The 21170-nt window shown below is 35.5% G+C and overlaps 1 protein-coding gene across 1 annotated transcript in view; it reads right to left on the bottom strand.

The window, feature by feature from the left end:
- LOC131166355 (uncharacterized) overlaps nt 1-20796 on the bottom strand; it is a 64661-nt gene extending 43865 nt beyond the window's left edge. The window contains exons 1-3 of the mRNA XM_058124825.1: nt 20436-20796; nt 10675-10702; nt 659-759 (exon numbers count right to left, since the gene is read on the bottom strand). Coding sequence (XP_057980808.1) covers nt 659-759; nt 10675-10702; nt 20436-20561 — 255 coding nt within the window. The 5' untranslated portion in view covers nt 20562-20796. The remainder of the gene's footprint in view (nt 1-658; nt 760-10674; nt 10703-20435) is intronic.
- Between the last annotated feature and the right edge of the window lie 374 nt (nt 20797-21170).

Here is a 21170-nt window from a genome sequence, read left to right as displayed (position 1 = left end):
ATAGAGAAAGCCATGTCATACAGGACCCTAGTCCACTTACAACAGAGAAGACAACAGCTAACAGTTTGAGCCTCATCTTTACAGAAAATACCTCGTCAGCAGAACTTGTGTCCCCTCTTTTGAAGATTGTCTTAAATTGAAAATTTTATCCGAGGCTGCTCCCCAAGAAAAGAAAGCAAACTTTGTAGGCCTCCATGTTTGCAAATTGCCCCCCATGAAACTCAGTTTAAAATAAAAAAAAATCATCCTATTCTAGTGGCATGTTACAGCACATTTTCAATAGACATAGAACAAAAGCATGACCATTAGGCACAAAATTGCACAAATGCATTAGAGATGCCAACTCCCAAAGATTACTCTCGGATAAGGTTATGTAGCAAATTGGGAGGCATAATTAATTTAACACATATTCTATGTTGAAGCTCATTAGAGCATGTGCGAACCACAGCAAACAGTTCTATCATTCAAGTCAAACTAAATAGTGGTAAATTATCCTTAAAAAGCAGTAAATAAAACAGCTATGCACGCTCCATAACCTTTATTTTTCAAAATTTGAAGAATGAAATAGAACCTTTGCCCATATTGGTACAAGACAGTGGAAGCAAGGAAAAACAAAAAGATATTATATGAGCTCTATAACAAGCCTTCAGTAACAAACCTGATGAGCACGCTTAAAAACTGCAATGTCATTCCCATATGCAGCAAATGTGTATTCACGATAAGAGGCAAGAGCTCGAATCTTCTTTGGTAATTGATGACCTCCATTAAAAAAATCATATCCATATTCAAAAATTTGAAAAAGTAGATAGATCTCCAAAAAAAAAAACAATAAATAAAAGCTCAGAACCCAAATGATGCTTAAGTATGCATATGAATGTTCTAGCAAGTTAGCAACATTGTGTTTTGACAGCCTTTCAAATGAAAATACATCATCGAGAATGAGGCCATTAAATTATAGGAGATTCTCTACAATATTTTCTCTCATCAAAAAAAACACACACGCACATTAGGAAGTAAGGAATAATTATAAGTTTTCTTAAAATGACAATTTTTCAACTTTTATATTATCATGAAAGAATCACAATGCAAGGTGACCTATATTTAAGAAAACACTACACAAAATGCAAAGGCATTGTTCAATTTTTTACAGTTAAGGGGGCATTCATATTCTACGTGATAATTGAATGAGCCCAAACAATTTAAGCTGGCAAATCAGAATCTCATAAAACTATTAGACAGCCACCACATATTTGCAAATTTAACACATACCATTTTGGCACATATTTTTCAAGCCCATATTTGTTACAATCCATTAATTTAAAGCTAACACATATTGGCATGAATCAAAGCCCAACCACCCTGGCACCCCTGTGCAAGCACTTTGGCAAATCATTTATATCCTTTTAGATATAATGTAATCTAATGAGTATCCAGGGATTATATTAGAATAAAATTGGATGAATTTTTGAATGAAAAAAAGACTTCCCCAGAATAAATTGTGTGAATCTGATTTACCTACCACAAGTTCCAAACATTGCTCCTTTCCAGTTACATCCTTTATTTCAAAATCAATGATTCCCTCTAAAGCAAGCTTTCATTGAAATAATTAATACTAATGATCTCCTTCAGAGGGGAAGGCTGAATAAATCTCCGTCTCCTTACGTGTGCAAACTGCCTCTCATTCATTGTTCCTTTTGTGAGATAATTTGAAACAGGTTTGATATTTTTGGAGAGCAGTGGATTTCTCTTCATCTTTGGAGGAAATATGTTATTTTCTTTTAGGAGTGTTGGTAAAGGAAGAAGAGGAATGAGCTTTGGAAAACTGCTGAATTTGTCGCGATTTTGGTGTATTTAATCAAAGCACAATGCTAGAATTTTCAAGAATTTTACAATTTCCTGTGATAATATATGGTGCAGAATGGCATTCTGAGCATCATTTTGGGTTCTAGAGAATAGTTGCTAAGAGGAATATATTTGACTAACTTGCGAAGGGACTGACTAGCTATTCTTCATTAGCTATTCAGGATTTCTTTATTACTTCTTTGTGTTTTCATTTTTTGTCTCCACAGAATGCCTCATTCTTCATCTTGTACAATTTTTTTCCATCTTTAATTAATAAAATTCTTTTGTTTATCTATAAAAAGTATTTGAGCTAACTCACAAAATACCCAGACCCTTGGTGAACCTTGGTGCACTTCCTTGTCACACTGCACATTCTTCTCTTTTATGTCCAAACATTACACAACAACAACAACAAAACCAAGCCTTAGTCCCACTAGGTGGGGTCGGCTTTTATGCCCAAACATTGTGAGCATTTTTTCAAAGTAGGGCGGTTCCTATAAATTCTAATCTTACTTTCAAGTCGTATGTATTTTAAGAGAACTTAAGAGCTTAAAACTAATATAGACCCTTAGATTGTTAGCTTGATAACCAATGCAAAAACTTAAGCCTAGAGTCCATGTTTACCTATAAGACCCTGCAAGGTCTCGTTTCTTCATTCCAAACCCTCACGCTTACCATGCTAACATTAAAGGGGTGAAACAAATAAAAGAAAGCCTAGCAAAGCTCAAACAAAAGGAAGAAGGAGTTTCTCCAAGGTTTTAAGGAATTGGTATTCCATTATGTGAATGTGTATGGGGATTCAATTCTTATTGCACAATGGGGAGGAGGCAAGAAGCATGATTGGAATTTATTTTGATGTTCAAGATTTATTTGAGTGTAGAATTAAGACAAATGTTGGGCAAATAGCTTAATTAGTAGCTCAATAAGGAAAGTTAATTAATTACATGCATGACTGAGCAAGTGATTGTTAGTTTGGATTGGTAAGTCATTTTATTGGGTGTGAACTGCTTTGGGTTTGAGATCCCTTATTCAACATTGGGAAAGTAGACAACTTGGGTTTTGTCCCAAGTGCAAACCTATCACTAGTTCATTTTTGCGCGTTTTGGTGATAATTTACTTAAGATTAATTTTTTAGTTGAATTTTATTGAATAGCATCATAAGCATGCAATTTTCCTGGGGTGTGTTTGTTGAACGCAGCAGCAAGGGCTGCAAACAAGCCAAGCAAAGCCAAGCCTCAACATGTTCGGGCTCAGCTAAGAAGAAGTTGGTTTGGGTTTGGGCTCGGGCTCGGGTCAATACAAACTTTAAAAATTAGGCTCAGGCTTGGCTCGGATCCAATACTTTCGACTCAAACTCGACTCGGGATCGTCTTGCTTTTACCCCAAATTCCAAAATATTTTATTCAGAAATCAGCACTCCTCCGTGTGGGCCAGGACCATGTGCAAGTGCAAGCTCAGCCAAGGGATAGGGGAATGAAGGGGAGAAGACTGCATTTATAAGCAAAAGAGAGGCTGAAAATTTCATAGGCTTTCCGATGTAGGACAAGGAATGGAAGAGCACTTGCAAGCTGCAACCTGCCTTGAGCAACTTGTCCAAATGTCCCACATTGAAATTTATTAAGGGAGGAGAGCCCTCCCATCTCTACAAAATCTGAACCCCCCTCCCCACGGCACCACCACAATTCTTCTCTGCTCCGCTCACTTGCATAGTTCTACTGAAAGTTGAAAAATTAATAATGTAAAAATTAAATATAAATGGTAAATTATAGATAAAAAAAGTACTAAAATTTATTAATATAATGTAGATAAATTATTGTCGATTTGGAATGATGCAATGGATAAATTAATAATAAAAAAATTAACAAACAATAACTAAAAAAATTAATGAGCTCAAAACTGAAATCAAGCCCATTACCAAGCCTAGTCGAGCTATTCATGAGTCAAAACAAGCCGAGCCCGTCTTCGCTCAGGCTCGGCTCATTTAGTAAACGAGCCTAAAAATAAGACTTGGGAATCACTCAGCCCATTACCAAGCCTAGTCGAGCTATTCACGAGTCAAAACGAGCCGAGCCCGTCTTTGCTCAGGCTCGGCTCATTTAGTAAACGAGCCTAAAAATAAGACTTGGGAATCACTCATTAAGATAATAAACAAGCTCGAATGAGCTCTTACTGAGTTGAGCTAGCAGCTTGGTTCATTTGCAGCCCTAGCAGCAGCTCCCTCTTCACAGAGGCCCATTGGAACTATTTTGGTGTTGATCCCCTATTCAAAATAGGATAATTAGGCAACCTAAAGTCTCATTCTAAGTGCAAACCAACCAGTCGTTAAAACCTTTATTGTTAGCTAATGACATGCGGAGGAAAAACAAATCCTCAATTTGGGTGCATTCTCATATGTTTAGGGCAATCTTAGGCCTTAGAGTGAATTTAAACAAAAAAATGAGTTGATTCTAACTACGCAGAGGGGTGGATGACAGTTCTTGGCAGAGATTTAGGATGTAAGGTGGGAAATCTTCCTTTGACGTAAATGGGGCAGGCACTTGGAGTGAAATTTAAGGAGAAAGGATTCCCACTATTGAGAAATTTGAGAAGAAGCTAGCAGGTTGGAGGAGCAAAATTTTTTTCTAAGACTTACCCTTATCAAGAGCAACTAAACCAACATACCAGGGTAATTTTATGTCTCTCCATTCCATTTTTGTCAATACTCAGTAGCTAGGATGTTTGAAAGTATTCAAAGAAGGTTTCTTCAGGATAATGTGGGAGAATGCTTTGAATAATGAATTGGGATATTCTATTTTTTTAATAGCGAAAAAGGATCTATTAATGAAAAGAATAATTACAAAGAATGGAGGATAAGAAAAAAAAAAATATCCCACAGGAAAAACTGAAAACTAAGGAACTGTTTAGTCTCACTGTCAAAAATTATGAAAACACAAAACAAAAACGAAACAAAAAACCAAAACAAAAACTAAAAACCAAAGACTAGCAACCTGTTTGGTTAATATTTCTAAAACTAACATAAATTAAACTTTTGATTGAACAAATGCTCATTTTTTTCCTTAATTCCAATAATAATTACAGGATATGATTAAAATAATAAAACTACAAAGTACTCTAAATTAAAAATATTGTAATAAATATAAAAATGATTACAACTATTTTAATTAATTATTACATCTTTAAATTCACTTTACAAGAACAATCTTATTGTACATGACAATTGAAATATAGTAAAAATATTTTGTAAATAATTGATACTTTTTTGAATTTTTTTTTCCAAATTTTATGAACATTTTGTATTTTAATTATATTTTAAATTCATATTATCATTTTATTTTAATTAAAAAGTATGGATAAAATGAATGATTTAATCCAAAGAAGTTAATTATGGATACTAAAATATTCTGGCAATAAGTTGCCAAAACAAGTGGAAACGATAAACTCTGGTTTTCAATTTTTTTTGCAATCAAATGAAAAAACCGTCAACAAAAACAGAAAATCGACAGCATAAACAAACATGTTTTCATAATTTGTTTTTTCACCATACAAAAACGAAAACAAAAAATTGAAAATAGAAACGATATCAAACAAGCCCTAACAAAGAAGCACAATTACATTAAAGCTGCCTTCCAATCTCTTTGAACATCAGACAACGATAAACCCTTAAAAATCCCAAAAGAATGTGCCTAAAAAAAGGCGCAAAAAATGACTTTCTCCAATAGTAAAAAAGAAGGGATCTTCTTATCCCTGAAAATTATGGCATTCCTTTCATTCCACACCATCCACAGCACTGAAAAAACCGCACAGACCCAAAAATTCCTCCCTGTTTTATTCTTTCCAAAACCCCAAGACTTTACCATTGAAAAATCAAAGATAGATTCCGGAGCCACCCATTCTTCTCCAAAACACGAAAACACATTATTCCATATGTATCTCACCACCTTACAATGAACAAATAGATGGCTAGAATGCTCATTTGAACTACAGATATTTGGACTAAGAGCTTTGTAGCGTCTCCTACTCTGTAACACATCATTCATATTAATCTTGTTGAGTATGAGAGTCCAAATGAAAGCCTGGACTTTAAATGGAACCTTTGCTTTCCACACAACTTTATTTAACAAGAAAGGGCTATGATTTGTGGGTCTAGTAATATTTGAGAAGAAGACTTCGGAGAAAAGGACCCCAAAGTATCCCCGATCCAAAGCCTTGTATCCTCCCACAAATTTGGCAAGAAAGAATCCAACACACTCAGTAAATGAGTCAACTCAGCAACCCCTCTCTCATTGAGACTCCTTAAAAATGAAAATCCCAAGAAAAAGAGCCCCCCTTCATTGAAATAAAAAGCTAAAATTCGTGCCTCATGAACAAAGGGACGTTTAAACAAGCGCGGCACCAACAGCACCAATAAATACTCACCAACCCAAGTATCCTCCCAGAAGCAAATTTTGACCCCATTCCCCACTTTGGAATCAGTAAAAGGAAAGAAAAGACAAGCTAACTGTGAAACAAACTTTCAAGGACTTGCACGAGTAACATTGCCACTTCCTTTTGAATCCGATCCATTTTCATGCAAACAATATTTACGATTTGTTACTTTATGCCATAAGGAATTAGGTTTTAAAGGAAACCTCCATAACCATTTCCCAATTAAAGAAATGATTTTAGAAACCACATTACCAAGGCACAAGCCAAGCCACCTTCAGACTTAGGCTTCCTAACAACCAACTAACCAAATGATCCCTTTTATTCTTCCTTCTACCAGACCATCAAAAATCCCTAATTATCTTTTCCAACTTCCTAGCCACCCTAGGAGGTCATTTAAAAAGAGAGAGGAAATAAAGGAAGCACTAATAAGCATAATTTTACCTCCCAATGAGAGACAAGCCTTCTTCCAACCTTTCAATCTATTGCCCACTCTCTCAATCACTGGATCCCAAAAAGCATCAAACAGAGGATTTCCCCTAACAGGAAGATCAAGATATGAAAACGGCCAAGAAAGAGATTCACAACCTGCTAAAGAATAAGATTCTAAAAATCTATACCACACAGATTGATGCCTGCCAAGCTACTCTTAAACAAGTTGATTTTTAAGCCCAAAATTCTCTCAAAAATTCTAAGCAACACAAGAATCTTACAAAATTTCGTTGCATCATTCTTATGAAAAAAGATGGTATTGTCCATGAACTGAAAATGAGACACCTCCACTTCATCTCTACCTATAGATAGACCGCTAATAATTCCCAGATCCCAAGCATAGGAAACCAACCTGCTCATGACATCCACGACCAAAGTGAACGAGAAAGGAGACAATGGATCCCCTTGCCTAAACCCCCTCAAGATGTTGAACCAATCCCTAGGCTGGCGATTAACAGTCACAGACATATTAGCATAATGAGGCACCCTCCTATCCACTTACACCAAAGACTTCCAAAACCTTTTCTCTTGAGCACATTCATTAGAAAACCCTAGCTTTTTCAAAATCCAGTTTAAAAGTCACTACGTTTTTTCCCTCCTTTTCACATCCTCAATCACATCATTTGCTATCAAACAACATCTAAAATCTGCTGTCTTCAACAAAAGCAGATCGCGCTAAAGACACCGTGTCCCCTGACACCTCTAATCCTTTTCAAAAGAACCATTGTTAGCAGCTTATAACTACTAGTCACCAAGCTGATTGGGCATTCTTCAAGGAGGGTTGGAGGTTAAAGATCTTAGCTGTCATTAGGAAATGAAATCAACCTAGGAAGCATTAATACCGGCACAAGATACGAACATGACACAATATTGACATAGCGATACGGCAATTTTGTAAAAACAAGGATACAACACGTCCAAGAGACATTAATTAATATAAAATATATAATTAGGCATGTTTTTCTTTTTAAATGAAAAATATTGAGGTAATGGGCATTACTCGGACAATAAAACATCAATTTTGTGCTTGGGACACTTCAATAATTCAATCATATTTTTATCAGCAAAGAGAAAATTTTATTAAAAAAAAGCATCAAAGGGATGCCACCCAAGTACAAAAGAAACAACAAGAAAGAAAAATCCTTTCCTAAAAAGCATCAAGAAAATCAAGGGTTACAAAGGGGTCCCTCCCAACCATGGTCTTAAATTTCCACAAAATTATCGAAATTTCCGTTGAAATTTCCAGTTTCCGTCACCCTCGAAATCGAAATGGCAGTCGATTTCTGTCTTGTATAATATCCTTCGAAATTTCAACAAATCATCCGAAATTTATCGAAATCTCTAAATTTTAGCAAAACTTGTCGAAATTTGAACTATGCAATGAAATTTCCCCGAAATGCAAATGAGAAATTTTGGAGTTAAGTGAAATTTCTCTCTTAATTAATTTTATTTATTTATATCGAAACAAAATATTATTACAAGTGCTTTTGAAATTTATGAAAAAGTAAATTTACAACAACATTTTATTTAACCATTCATGTCTAAATTATCATTATTTGTATAATAAATAATATTTAAATGGTTTATGAATTTCATTTGTATTAACTAATCACTAAATATGTTTAATGGACATTATCTTACAAATATGTTTGATGCACATATTATATTACAACTTTTCCACCTCATAGACAGCATAGATGTATTTACTTGTAATGTATTAGTCCTAAAACTTAAATTGTTATGTCTATTAATCATTTCTAAAGCTTTATAAAATAATTCCATGCTTACTACTTATTTCCATTATTTTTTAAAATCGAAATCGAAATTTTTCGTCGAAATTTCCGTACTTTTGGAGCTTCGAAATTTGAGTCGAAATCGAAATTTAATACCTTGCTCCCAACTACCTTAGAATGCTAGCAACTTGAATAGGAGAAATAGCTCCTTCAAAGGCTCTTCTATTCCTTTCTCTCCACTCTGCCCTAAAAATAACAAGGGGAACGAGGGGGAGAGGTTTTCTTGCCAACTAGTAAAAAAGAGGTAGGGAGACACATAAGAGGGAGGAAAGGAGGAGAGAAGGACTCATTTTTTAACAAAGAAAGAGCCTAGCCTTCGAGAAAGATGAGGCCTCGAGTCTTCAACCCTTCAACAGACTGGCAGACAAGAGGCTTCAACCTCCAATGAAGGCTAAGATCGTTGATGAAGCTGTGAGATGTCTAACGAAGGCTACAAGGTTGTAAGGAGAGGTTCAATAAGACTGGGAGTATGCCAAGATATGGTCGCGAGTGCCCTAGTAGGTCAGTTGATGAAGCTTTGCTACTCATCTCTTGTTCGTCTACCTCTGGTTTTTTTTTTTTTTATATCAAGTGGTCAAAGGAGCAACTAATGCATCGTTTAAAGTTAAAACATGTCACGAGCATGTCTGGGTGTGTCTGAATATCCATCTGTATCCAAAAATAAAAACAATATGCCTAATTTTGGACACATATCCACGGGGGTGTAAGTGAATCAAACCTACTTGTGAGCTACTCAGACTCCACTCATTCCCTAACTTGACTTGACTCAGCTCGATTTTACTCGAGTTCGAGCCAAGTTTAAGCTACACAAGTATTATGATGACTTGAGTTCAAGCTCTATAGTACTACTCAATTCAAGTTCGAGCCTAATCAAGCTTTCTAATTTTGTTATTTTTATATTATATAAGCATATAACATATACATTTTATAAATTTATTTTATATTATATGTACACTATATATTTATACATGATCATAAAAATCAAGATAACTCTAGGCCTAGAGATAACAAGTGTCGTTTGTGCACATGCTCCCCAACTAGGCTTAGCAGAAATCCTAAAAAAACAATTTTGGGAAGATATGGATAGTATTATACAAAGGATACCATGGTCTGAAAGAACATTCATAGGAGCTAATTTGAATGGACACATTGGAAAGGACAATATAGGTTATGAAAGAATACATGAAGGCCAAGGATATGGAGATAAAAAAATGCAGCCTTGATGCGATTTTAGATTTTTCCAAGCCTTATGATTTTGTTATATTGAATACCTGCTTTAGAAAAAAGATGAGAACATTTAATAACTTTCAATAATAGTCAACAAAAGCCAAATTGATTTCTTATTAACAGGGAAGGGGAATCGTCTTAGTCTTAAACATATATACTAAAAAATGAAGAGAAAAAGCAACATAAATCAATGCAAGAGTACTTGGTGATGGAGCTTGAAGGGAGAAAATGTAGTAAAATTCAAAGATAAAATGATCAAAGAGAGTGATTGGATGATAGGTGATAAGGTAGATGCGATAACTTTGTGGAACAGGATGGCAGATGGTGAACTATATCATGAAGATAACAAAAGAGATTTTAGGTGAACCCAAAAGAAGGCACTCAAGCTGTCAAGAAAGTTGGTGGTGGGATCAAGACATGCAAAAAAGCTGAGAGAATAAATTTTAGAAGAACAGTACACAATATACTTGATTCTAGTAGTCTAATTTGTTTTTAGTGCTTATCTACTCTCATTATATGTCTGTATCTTACTAATATTTAAATTAAAAGAGGTCATGCATTCTCGCTGATGCTTGTGCTTTCAAAGATTTAAAATGATATACGTTTGATGATATAAATGATTTATCCATGAATAGCTTATCCATAAAAAATATGGATGCACAAGTGACTGCCCAAAACAGTGAAAATATCATCCTTCTACGAACTAATCTTAAAGACAAATTTTTTATTATGGTTGAAGCGTCTCATTAGTTAGCCTTGAAGATCCTAGAGTTGCAAGGATTTGGCCTAGTAGAACCATCGAGACATAATGCTTACATTTTTCCTTGTACTCAAAATAACAAAAAGAAAGAAAATAATATGGCTAAACGATACAGATGTATAATATGTAAATTCTTACCAACAAGCACCAAGTTGATCTTCGCGCACTGCATATAAATTAGAAGGAAAGAAAAACAGTAAGATGTTTTTCAGGTTGCTTTTGAACAAAAGCTATAGTTTCCAAAAGATATCACACAATAGTCAAAATACAACACATAAAAAAAGTTATTTCTACTCATCCACATAAACTTTCAGAAACATGCATTATAATTTGCTGCAGAAAAAAAAAATTGTAGTTCTAAAGACACTAAGGCAATATCAGGAGCAAGTGGCCCCAAAGACCTGGCTCAGATTGTAAAGGCTTGGGCTGAGGTAAGGGAGATCCAAGGTTGAAATCTTACCAACTAATGAAATACAATACACGCACGTGCACGTATATATATGTATATGTATATATACATATATATATATATGTATGTATGTATATATATATATATATATGCATGTATGTATGTATATATATATGTATGTATGTATGTATATGTATGTATGTATGTATGTATGTATATGTATGTATGTATGTATATGTATATATATATGTATGTATGTATGTATGTATGTATCTGTATGTATGTATTTATGCATGTATGTATTTATGTATGTATGTATGTATGTGTATATATATATATATATGTATGTATGTATGTATGTATGTATGAGCAGCAGCCTGTTTCCATGCCTCAAATCTGTGACCTCCAAGTCACATGGCAACAACTCTGCCATTGCGCAATATATATATATGTGTGTGTGTGCATGTGTGTGTGTATGTATATATTTGTATGTATTTGTATGCATTTGTGTGTGTACAAGCAAGTAAAAGTGTGAAACAACAGAAGGTAATGACCCTTATGATGATCATCACAAACCCAGGTTACTGGTCAAATTCATCCAACACTGATCATCTGTAGCATGTCATCAAATGCAACACATTGTTGATAAATCAGTCATCAAATACAGCATCTGAAACAATTTTCTGAGAATGGTGAAATATTACAAACCTAAATAAGAATATTATGTCAAACAAGGATCATTAACAAGCATGGTTAAATAGTGGCAACAGTTACAAATGCTATAGCAGGTGTGGGTGTCCCGTGGCAAATCTAGCACAGCTAGAAGTAGCTGTAGCTGTCATAAAATTCTTTTACGCATTCACAGCCCTGCCCACATAGACGGATTTTGGGGTTTTAACTCTGAAGTCCTTTCTTAATGTGTTTCGACTCATTTAATACAGTCAACATTTTTCTACCAAAGGTGATCAATTTTATCAGTTTTAAAACAAGTCATAACCTTATCAGTATAAACTTTTAATACACAGGCACACAATTTTTCTTCTTCTTCTATCCAAAAAAAAATTATATAGTTTGACTATTGTTTAACAAATTATAAGGTTATGTTTGGTTCGTGGAATGCCTACTCCCAAGAATAGATTAGTTTTAATAGGTTAGTAACAATTACTTTTAGAAGAAATTATGCTGTTACTATAAAGCAAATAACAATGTGAAACTTTCTATAAGCCTATAGTGAGGAGTAGATAAGGAATAACTATTCCAAAATTTCATCATAGGGATGTCTATTACTGTGATATTACATCTTGAATGAAATAATTAGGAATATGTGAGGAATAGTTATTCCCTCGATTTTCAAATTTTAAACTATATTTTAGCTTATTCCAAGAATGACTAAACTACCGAACCAAATGAGCCGTAAATCTTGGTTTCTTGATCAGCCTTAGCAGGTTTATGAAAATTGTAGAACTATATGAAAGATACAGGAAATAAAATAAAAAGCAGCAGGTGTGATACCAAATCAAGTTTTATAAGAGCAGACGTGATAGCAATTACAAAGTAGCAACTGGATTCTATAACAGCTGCTATGCAACAGCTTATATTCAATACAAACTAAAAACATAACTAGGTATTATATTTTCTCCCCGACACTGCCCTCCATCACAACAGCAAGAATGGCGAACACCTACGAACATCTTTCTCCCATATTTTCTGGCCTGAAACCAAATCAAAGACCCAACACCTCCTTAGTATTTGAACCCTATATCCTCCAGTTCGACCTGTCATTCCCTCGTATAGAACCTTGTGACTCCTGCACCAAGTCATCCTTGGCTTTAGGGTTCGCACAACTCCACCAGCAACAAAGAGTGATCAATCGATTCTTAACCTAGTCAACCAACCATTTAAGGAAGACGAATCTTCCTTGACAATCTTCCTTTGTCGAGGGAATCTTTCTCCCAGAAATTGATCTCAATACAGACATCGCATGCAAGCATACAAGCAAAACATCCCAGCAGAGTTGCAGCACATGAACATACAAGCAGAGCACCCCTTCGGCAAATCATCCTTGGCTTTCAAAGGCGATCGGTGTATCCTATTTCGGCCTTCAAAGAACTCTCATCTGCGATTATGATTCTTAGGAGTGGTGAACGAGTATTTTCATTAGAGTTTTTATTTTTTGAATAATGGGGAGGATCAATAGCTAGTCATGTAAGAAGCTGTTTAGATGGGGAGGTCATTCATCAATGCGGATTGAACACAAAACCTTCTACGCTAATCATCATAAGCCCTCAGTTTTCCAAATTTTAGAGATTTCAGGGAGGAAGTTTTCGTATATTATTCTAAAGAAAAAGGAATTTATCTGGATCATGAAGATATTGGGGTAAAATGTGAAGGAAAGCGAAGAGTAGACAAACTTAATCCAGGAGGCTTATATTTAAAAGGTGAAGGAACTTAGGCCTCGATTAAATTGCGAGTCAGCGATAAAGGGAGATTTCTTCATATAAAGAAGGTGAGCGCAAGAACATAGCATTTTATGCGTTCTTGAGAGTAAGAACAGTGAAGGCTGGAGAAATCTTTTTGAAGCACTTATGCAGCTTTCTTGTGATCATAACAAGATTATTGCCTTCGGATGTTCAAAATGTGGTTCCTTAAACATGATAAGACATGAAAGATTGACAATGGAGCAGAGCTGGGGCTCGAGCCAATCAGGGAAGCACACATTTGCAGAAGTAGTCATCAACGTGTCGACGAGGGGAAAATCGATTCAGGAAAGAACGATGGGGGATCCTGTGATTTCAAGAAAGGTTTTTCAACTTCCCTATCCAGCCCAAATTTTAATAGTGCTTCCAAATTTAATAATGGGTCTGGGAGAGGGAAATTTGGGCATGCAACCAGCGGACTTCTTACAGCCACTAAATAGGTAATTAAAGGAAAAGAAGGTAGCAGGCCAAGCCTTATCCAAAAAGGTGGTGGGTCTATACCAGAGGACAAGAAAATAAATGCTTATACCCAGTCCTAAGAGAACATTGAAGAGAAAAGTGAGGAAGACAGTGAGAGCAAAACTAAGGCAGAAACTAAAGAAGTAAGCCTAGAGGTAGAAGGGTTCAGTGAGCATTCTCAGATGATTTCAATCTCTATGGATAACATTGAGCGACCTAAAGACATGATGACCAAATTAGGGGGGGAAGAAGGGTGGTTTACCTAATGGAGAGGTAGAGTTTTCATATGTTATGCTTTTGTGGAGGGACAATTTTTTGTTAATGTATTTTTGGTGTTAACGTATTTGCATGCTGTGCAGTGGGTCAAATGAGACTTCTAGCCATTTATTCTTTCAGTGTAAGGTTGCAAGATACATGTGATACAATATGTTTTCATTTTTTGGGGAGGATTGGGCAGCTCAAGAATCTATTTTTGATTTTTTGGAAGTAAGGTTTTGGGGTTTTGGGAAGGATAAAGCTGATAGGAGTTTTTGGATCTGTGCAGTTTTACAGTGCTCTGGGTGCTCAGGCTTGAAATGAATGCTAGAATTTTCAGAGAAAAGAAAACCTCTCCATCTTTGCTTTGGAGAAAGTTATTTTTTGTGCTTCTTCTTGGGCACATTCTTTTGGGACTTTTGAGGGTCTGACACTGTCTAATATCTGAAGAGATTGGAAGGCAGGTTATTTAATGTATTTGTGTTTTTTAGTCTGTCCTCTGTTTTTATTGAGAGGATTTCTTATCCTCCGTCCATTGTAATTATTTTTTCCATTAATAGATTCATTTATGTTCTCAAAAAACTACACATGGTGTAGAAAGTGTGCATTAACTTCTAGCATCAGTAGATTCGTGATGGCATGGGCAAGGTCTTAAATTAAATTTCAATTTTAACTAAAATTTGGTAGCCTTAAAAGTACAGAAATTTCTATGGAAATTTCAATTTCAATTTCAATTTTAAAAATGATGGAAATTAGTACTAAAGCATGCAATTCTTTTATGAAATTTCAGAAATTTAAATAGACATAATAATGAAGTTTTAGAACTAATATATTATAAATTAAAAGCATCAATGACAGGTATGTCGCATATGAAGTGCAGTAGCTTTAATATAATATTCTCATTAAACATATACAGCTAAAATAAATGAAATTCATAAATCAGTTTAATATTATTTATTATACAAATAACAATAAATCAGTCGAATACAAATGTTCTTGCCAAGATCTAAGTTTAATCTTTCATATAATTTCAAAAGCTCTTGCAAACTTTGGTTTCAATAAAAAAAAAATATATATATATATATATGAGATAATTAAAAGAGAAATTCCACCTTGCGTTTAAATCTCACATTTGAATTCCTAAGAAAGTTCATTCTAAAGTTAAAAAAATTATCGCTTTTTCGAGATTTCAATAAATTTTGGATGATTCTTTGAAATTTCATGGAAGTTATTAAAATTTGATATACATAGTTGGCCCACAATCTAATAACTTAAGCTTTTAGGTAAAGTGATACTTGAACATGATATCAGAACTGGTTACCAGGAGGCCCTGGGATCTAGTCTCATTGCCACATTTAAATAAAAAATTATTGTTCTTGGTATGGGTATTATCTATCATGTGTTTATCTCTTCACATGCTGTTGAACTGCACGTGCATGGGAGTGTTAAAATTTGATATACATTGTTGGCCCACAACCTAATAGCTTACGCTTTTAGGTAAAGTGGTACTCTAATTAGTCTAATAGAACTTCTTGGGTTTACAATCTTTAAAATCAGTAGTGCCAAATCCTTATGGCATGCATGGGTTCGGCTTGATTCACAACCAGAAGCAACAGATTCGTTGCAGCACATGCCTGTGGTTGGAATTAAACTAAACCAGTTGGTCAACGGTAAGGTTGCTCCTTTGTGACCGAATCAGTCATGGGTTCGAGTCCAAAACAACCTCTCTACATAAAAGTTGGGGTAAGGCTGCATACACTGTGACGACCTTCCCCTTACCCTCGTGAAGTGGGGAGCCTTATGGCCCAGGGACCTCCTTTTTTTAGTGATTGGAAGCTTTAAATTAGTGACTTGAATTTGGATTTGTGTGGTTTAGGATGAAATGCCAAACTGTTCGATTTTTTTTTATCAAAAAAGAACATTTATAATAGAGAAAGAAAGTACAGAAGTGGAGAGTAAGAAATCCTCTTCCCAAGGACAAAAGAGCAAAAACAGAAAAATAAAAGATTAGTACAAAACAGCAACCCAATCATGCTGAACAATCTCAAAGACGGTCCCTTGAAACTGCCAATAGCAACATTGAATCAGAATCCCCAACCAAATACTACAGAATCTTCTTCCCTTGAATATAAGAGTGCTCCATTCCAACCAAACTCCCCACAAAATAGCATACCCCAACATAAACCCAACTTTTCCCAATAAAGCCGAAGAGTCTATTCCAAATCCTTCAGGAGAAAGAACAGTGCAAAAATATGTAAGACATAAATTCAGAACCATCAAAACAAAGAACACACATCCAGGGATTAACCTATAGAAGGCCACCTACTCCACAACTGATTGTTAGTGTTAACTCTATTAAAAGCAACCAACCAAATAAAAATTTTAATTTTAGAAGGAACTCAGGCATTCCCTTCCAAACACTATGATACCGAAAAAAAAAAATGAAAAATTGTCCCATATTAAAAACTCAAAGAAAGAATTGTAAGAAAACCCCTAAAGACTCCAGCAACCACTTCCGTAAATCCTCCCTGTTACATAAAAACCCACCAAAAACGTCAACAAAGATGCAAGTTCCACCACCTCTTTATCGTTCAGAGCTCTGCAAAATGAAAATCCCAAAAAAACAAAAAAACAAAAAATTCTCCACACTTGGTATCAGAGCCAAGTCGGTGACACTTGGTGAGAGCCCAAGGTTGAGTTGCCACGTGAATTCGATTGCCTTTGTTGTTGGATTTGGGAAGCTTTGGTAAGTGACCACGGCACCAAACAACGCTGAAAGAATCAGTGCACTGGAAGCACAGGTTGAACCAATAGAAAACAAGAAAGAAGAGACAAACGCACTATGTTACGAGGGAAGTCAAAATAAATGAGGAAACGACACAAAGGAGCTAAATCTCTCACCCGAATACAAAGCCCATTGTCCCACCCCATACTTGGTGTGAGAAATAAAATGTGGATAAGGTTTAGTATACAACCCCAAGGACTCTTAAAAGAAGATCTAAAACCAACTAATACCATCCATTTTCTTGCAAATCAAATTTACTTTTAATAACTTTATGCCAACCTACAAAACCCCATAGCCATTTACTCATCAAGACAACTTTTTTAGGCACCAAATTGCAAAGACCCAACCCCTTCCTTTCTTGACACAAGCCCACCTCCCACTTAACCAAATGATCCCTCTTCTCCCCCACCCCAAATCAAAAAAAGAATCTCATGATTCTATGCATAGACCTAGCTATCCCCCCCCCCCCCCCAATAGGAAATTAAGAACTAGACAAAAAAATAAAACAAAATACTAGAAAGACAAGAGTGAATGAGAATAATGACCACCTAAAAGGGAAAAAAAATAAAAAATAAAAACAAAAACAAAAACAAAACGGCACCCTTCAACCCATCCAAAGGCTCAGCCACTTTCTCTACCACAAGCCTGAAAACACATCAACCTAAGATTAGCACCCAAAGGAACCCGCAAGTATGACAAAGGTCAATCAAATGTACACACTACACACTCCTCTAAAGAAGCCAGCTCCAAAGATCTCTCCGCCCCAAATTAATATCAGCTATCCCATTGTTAACGAAATTAACTTTTCTCTTGAAACAAACTCAAAAAGTTGTAAAATGGTAATTTAATAGTTAAAATTGAAATAATGAGCTTTAATTTTCTCTACCAATAAATTATATTATTTTTTATTTACAAATATTAAACATATATATAACAAAAAGTATTACTAGTTAATTTAAAGACTTTGATTTATGCAATTACCTCTTAACTTTACCAAACAGTTCTGCTTTAGACAGTCAAAGAAACAACACATTTTGATATTAGATACCAATCAAAATAATTTAGGATTCAAATTTAGAGATTCATTTTAAAATTTAGAACTAGTTCACAGAATCAAATTGGAATTCAATGTTCAGCACCCATCACTTAATTTACCATTTGCCCCCCTAATTCAAAGAGGTCCGCTCAGACGCTTCCCATCATGAATAAACAAGCTCTGCAAATTGGCTGGATCACTTCAACCTATTTCAATTTTTCTCTTACCACCATCCAACTGAGCTTATCCACAAGAAGCAGAAAATCAACAAACCCATTTTATCCAAATGAGCTCCAGCATTCTTTTTTCTAACCTCCTACTCCATAGAAACAATGTAGCCAATATAACAACCCTTTTAAAACTAGGCATCTACTGTTCACATTAAACAATATCAACTTCTCTGCTCAAACTATCATACTCAAAAGTAGGAGGCCCTTCCAAACCTTCCATAGGAGTCTCTAACACAAAAAGACCTCATTCTTAAATCATAAAATTTGACTAGTTGAAATTACACTTATACTGCTCAAAAGGTTCATCTAATAATAAGCGATCATCACACACAAACTCTTATCAAAGTCACTATCCTTATCTGAGATCCCATTTATTGTTCATGTACATGATGGACCACCCTCACTCGCCCTCCCTCCTACACTGCCCTTCTTCTTTATTAGGCCCTCCACAGGAGAAAAACTATTCTCATTATTTCTCTTTAGAACTATTGTAGTGCACAACTCTAGTGAATCTCTGAAAAAAGTTTCCACATATCAAAACCTGATTCCATCACCCTGACAACAATCAACCTCACTAATCCATCCAAAGAAATTTTCTTGCCAACATTACAAGAACCCTGGAACGCACAATTCATTTTTTGAATCCCACCATTGTAAAATATATACATAAAAATAAATAAAAAGGAAGAAAGAAAGAAAGAAAAATCGCCTTTAAAACAATCCCATCAACCCCAACAATCAACTCACTATCACCATCACCTCCCCGTCAAGACCTTCCTTGTAATTCTCCAAAGCATTACTCTCCTTTTGAATATGATTAGGTACCCCTGTTAGCAAAGGCACCTGCTTGCCATCAATATAACATCCTATAACTACAGTAGTCTCCTTGACATTCTGGTCCTGTACTTCATTTCTTATAACCTATAAAGTCCCAACCAATCCCTTGTCATAACAGCCTTGTGCTGGGCTCCCAATCCTTAGACAAAAGCCCTCACATTGGAGAATTCCTTCATTATGGCACAAATATCCTTCACCGGAGAGGATTTCCTCACCTCTAGAGCCAAATAGAATACTGCACAATGAGGCCTCTTCAGGTCTACCCCAGCTGTAGATATCCTGGTAAATCCCGTTGAATGGGTCAAATGTATGGACTGACTTGCCTTCATGTTCTAATTATTGACCAGAATCCTTAAATTACTTTGCTCATTTGAAACTTGTTTCTTCTGCAGATGGACCGAATCATTAAAAGAATTAGTGCACTTTGAAGGTGGAGTGGGCTTGAGAGTACCCTCAATTGCTTAGGATCCACAATCACTTGCAGCACTTCAGTAAAACAACTCCATTTAAGACCCTTTCATCCACCTGGAATGAAAAAGGAGTGTCCTCACTCCTCTCCCTCTAAAGCCCCATCTTAGTCTCAAAATCTTGCCGTTTTTCAACTAGTGAACCACTCAATAGGTAAAGCTCCCAAATCTCTTTCAAAGAGAAATGGTCCAACTCAGGAAATGAAGATGAGACACAGTCAACAAACCACCAAACAGCCAGCGAAAAAAAAAGCCAATAAATCGATTCACTTGAAGGTTCCTCTGTAACAAAAATTCCAGTCATCCTTTCCCAATCCTTTCCACTCCAATACCAAAGGGGTTGCCTTTGATCTGGACTATTTTGTATCTTGTATTTTCTCTTAGGAATATACACCTCGTTGTCTACTCTTCTTGTCTTACTAAGTATCATTTTCTATCCAAAACTAAACAACTACTTAGCTTCCTATGTTTATTCACTAATCCACACCCACACACACACACGCACACACAAAATCTCTCAGTCTCTCAATTATGTTTCTATTATAGACAGAACAAAGCAATAGTTCAACCGCAACAACACCCATCTGCGAGCAAAGAAACTTCCATAGATGCAAAAGGAGAAAGCAAGACATTCAATCCAGCAATTAAATAACTTACATTAAAATCAAATTATCTTATATAAGTCAAGGTGCTTTCTTAAGTTTATTTAAGTGAAACCAGAACTTCAGATTTTTCATGTTCAGGCTGTTCAGCCATATCGGAATCCTTCTTCAGTTGCTATAATTTCTGGCGCATTGTAAGCCTAAAAGACTAAAACCACACCTCAACGATTCAAAGTGAACCAAAAAAATGCAGAGTAAGTACACAAGGGAAAGAAAAAACCATAATTGCGAGCATGTAACAAAAAAGTGGGGAGTGCAGAATAGAGAGGAAGGAAAATTTACGTTGTAAATCTGCCAAGCTTTACCAACGCTGACGGTGACAAAGGTCTCAGTGCCCAACCTCTGAACAGAGAAAGGAACGTTGCTCGTTATGTATCCAATAGCTCTAAACGGTTCGAATATTCCCATCTCTTCCTTCCGTCTTCTTTAGCTTAGAGAAAGAGAGTAGAAACTTTAAGGGTTAGGGTAAGGATTTCGGGACGAGATTAGGCTTGCGTACAAGAGAACTAGAGGAGCATCTGGTTTTCCGTTTTTAAGAATTGAAAGCACACTTACAGTCGGCCCAGTCAGGGTTTTATTAGGGTTTTAGGACCAACAACGGCATCACCCCTGAGCTGCTCTGTAGGTCAGGCCGGTATGTGTCGGACCTCCTTTTAACGGTTAACCCTTTTATTCTCGGATCCTTTGGACCCGATGAAGAAATGGGTTGATCCGGGTCGAAAACTACTTGAATTGGAAGCTCCAATGAGCCAGGTAGCTCTTAAAGTTCATAATATTTGACTCAATAAATAAACCATATTAAATAAGTAAAAACAAATGTAATTAATAATAAAATTAAATTACATCAAATCAAGTTCATCTTTACTAATAGAAATTTGATTCTAAAATTTATAAATCTTATTATAACTTAAGTTGAGATATTTCAACATCAAATTATACACATTGAGTTTATATAATTTTCAAATTTAAAAATTTTCACCATGATGTCACTTGACACATTGAGATCACCCACCACGT

Source organism: Malania oleifera, chromosome 10 (genome assembly GCF_029873635.1).
Source record: "Malania oleifera isolate guangnan ecotype guangnan chromosome 10, ASM2987363v1, whole genome shotgun sequence".
Taxonomy (NCBI): Eukaryota; Viridiplantae; Streptophyta; class Magnoliopsida; order Santalales; family Ximeniaceae; genus Malania; species Malania oleifera.
Note: the sequence above shows the minus strand (reverse complement) of the source record. Positions and strands in the feature narration are given on the sequence as shown.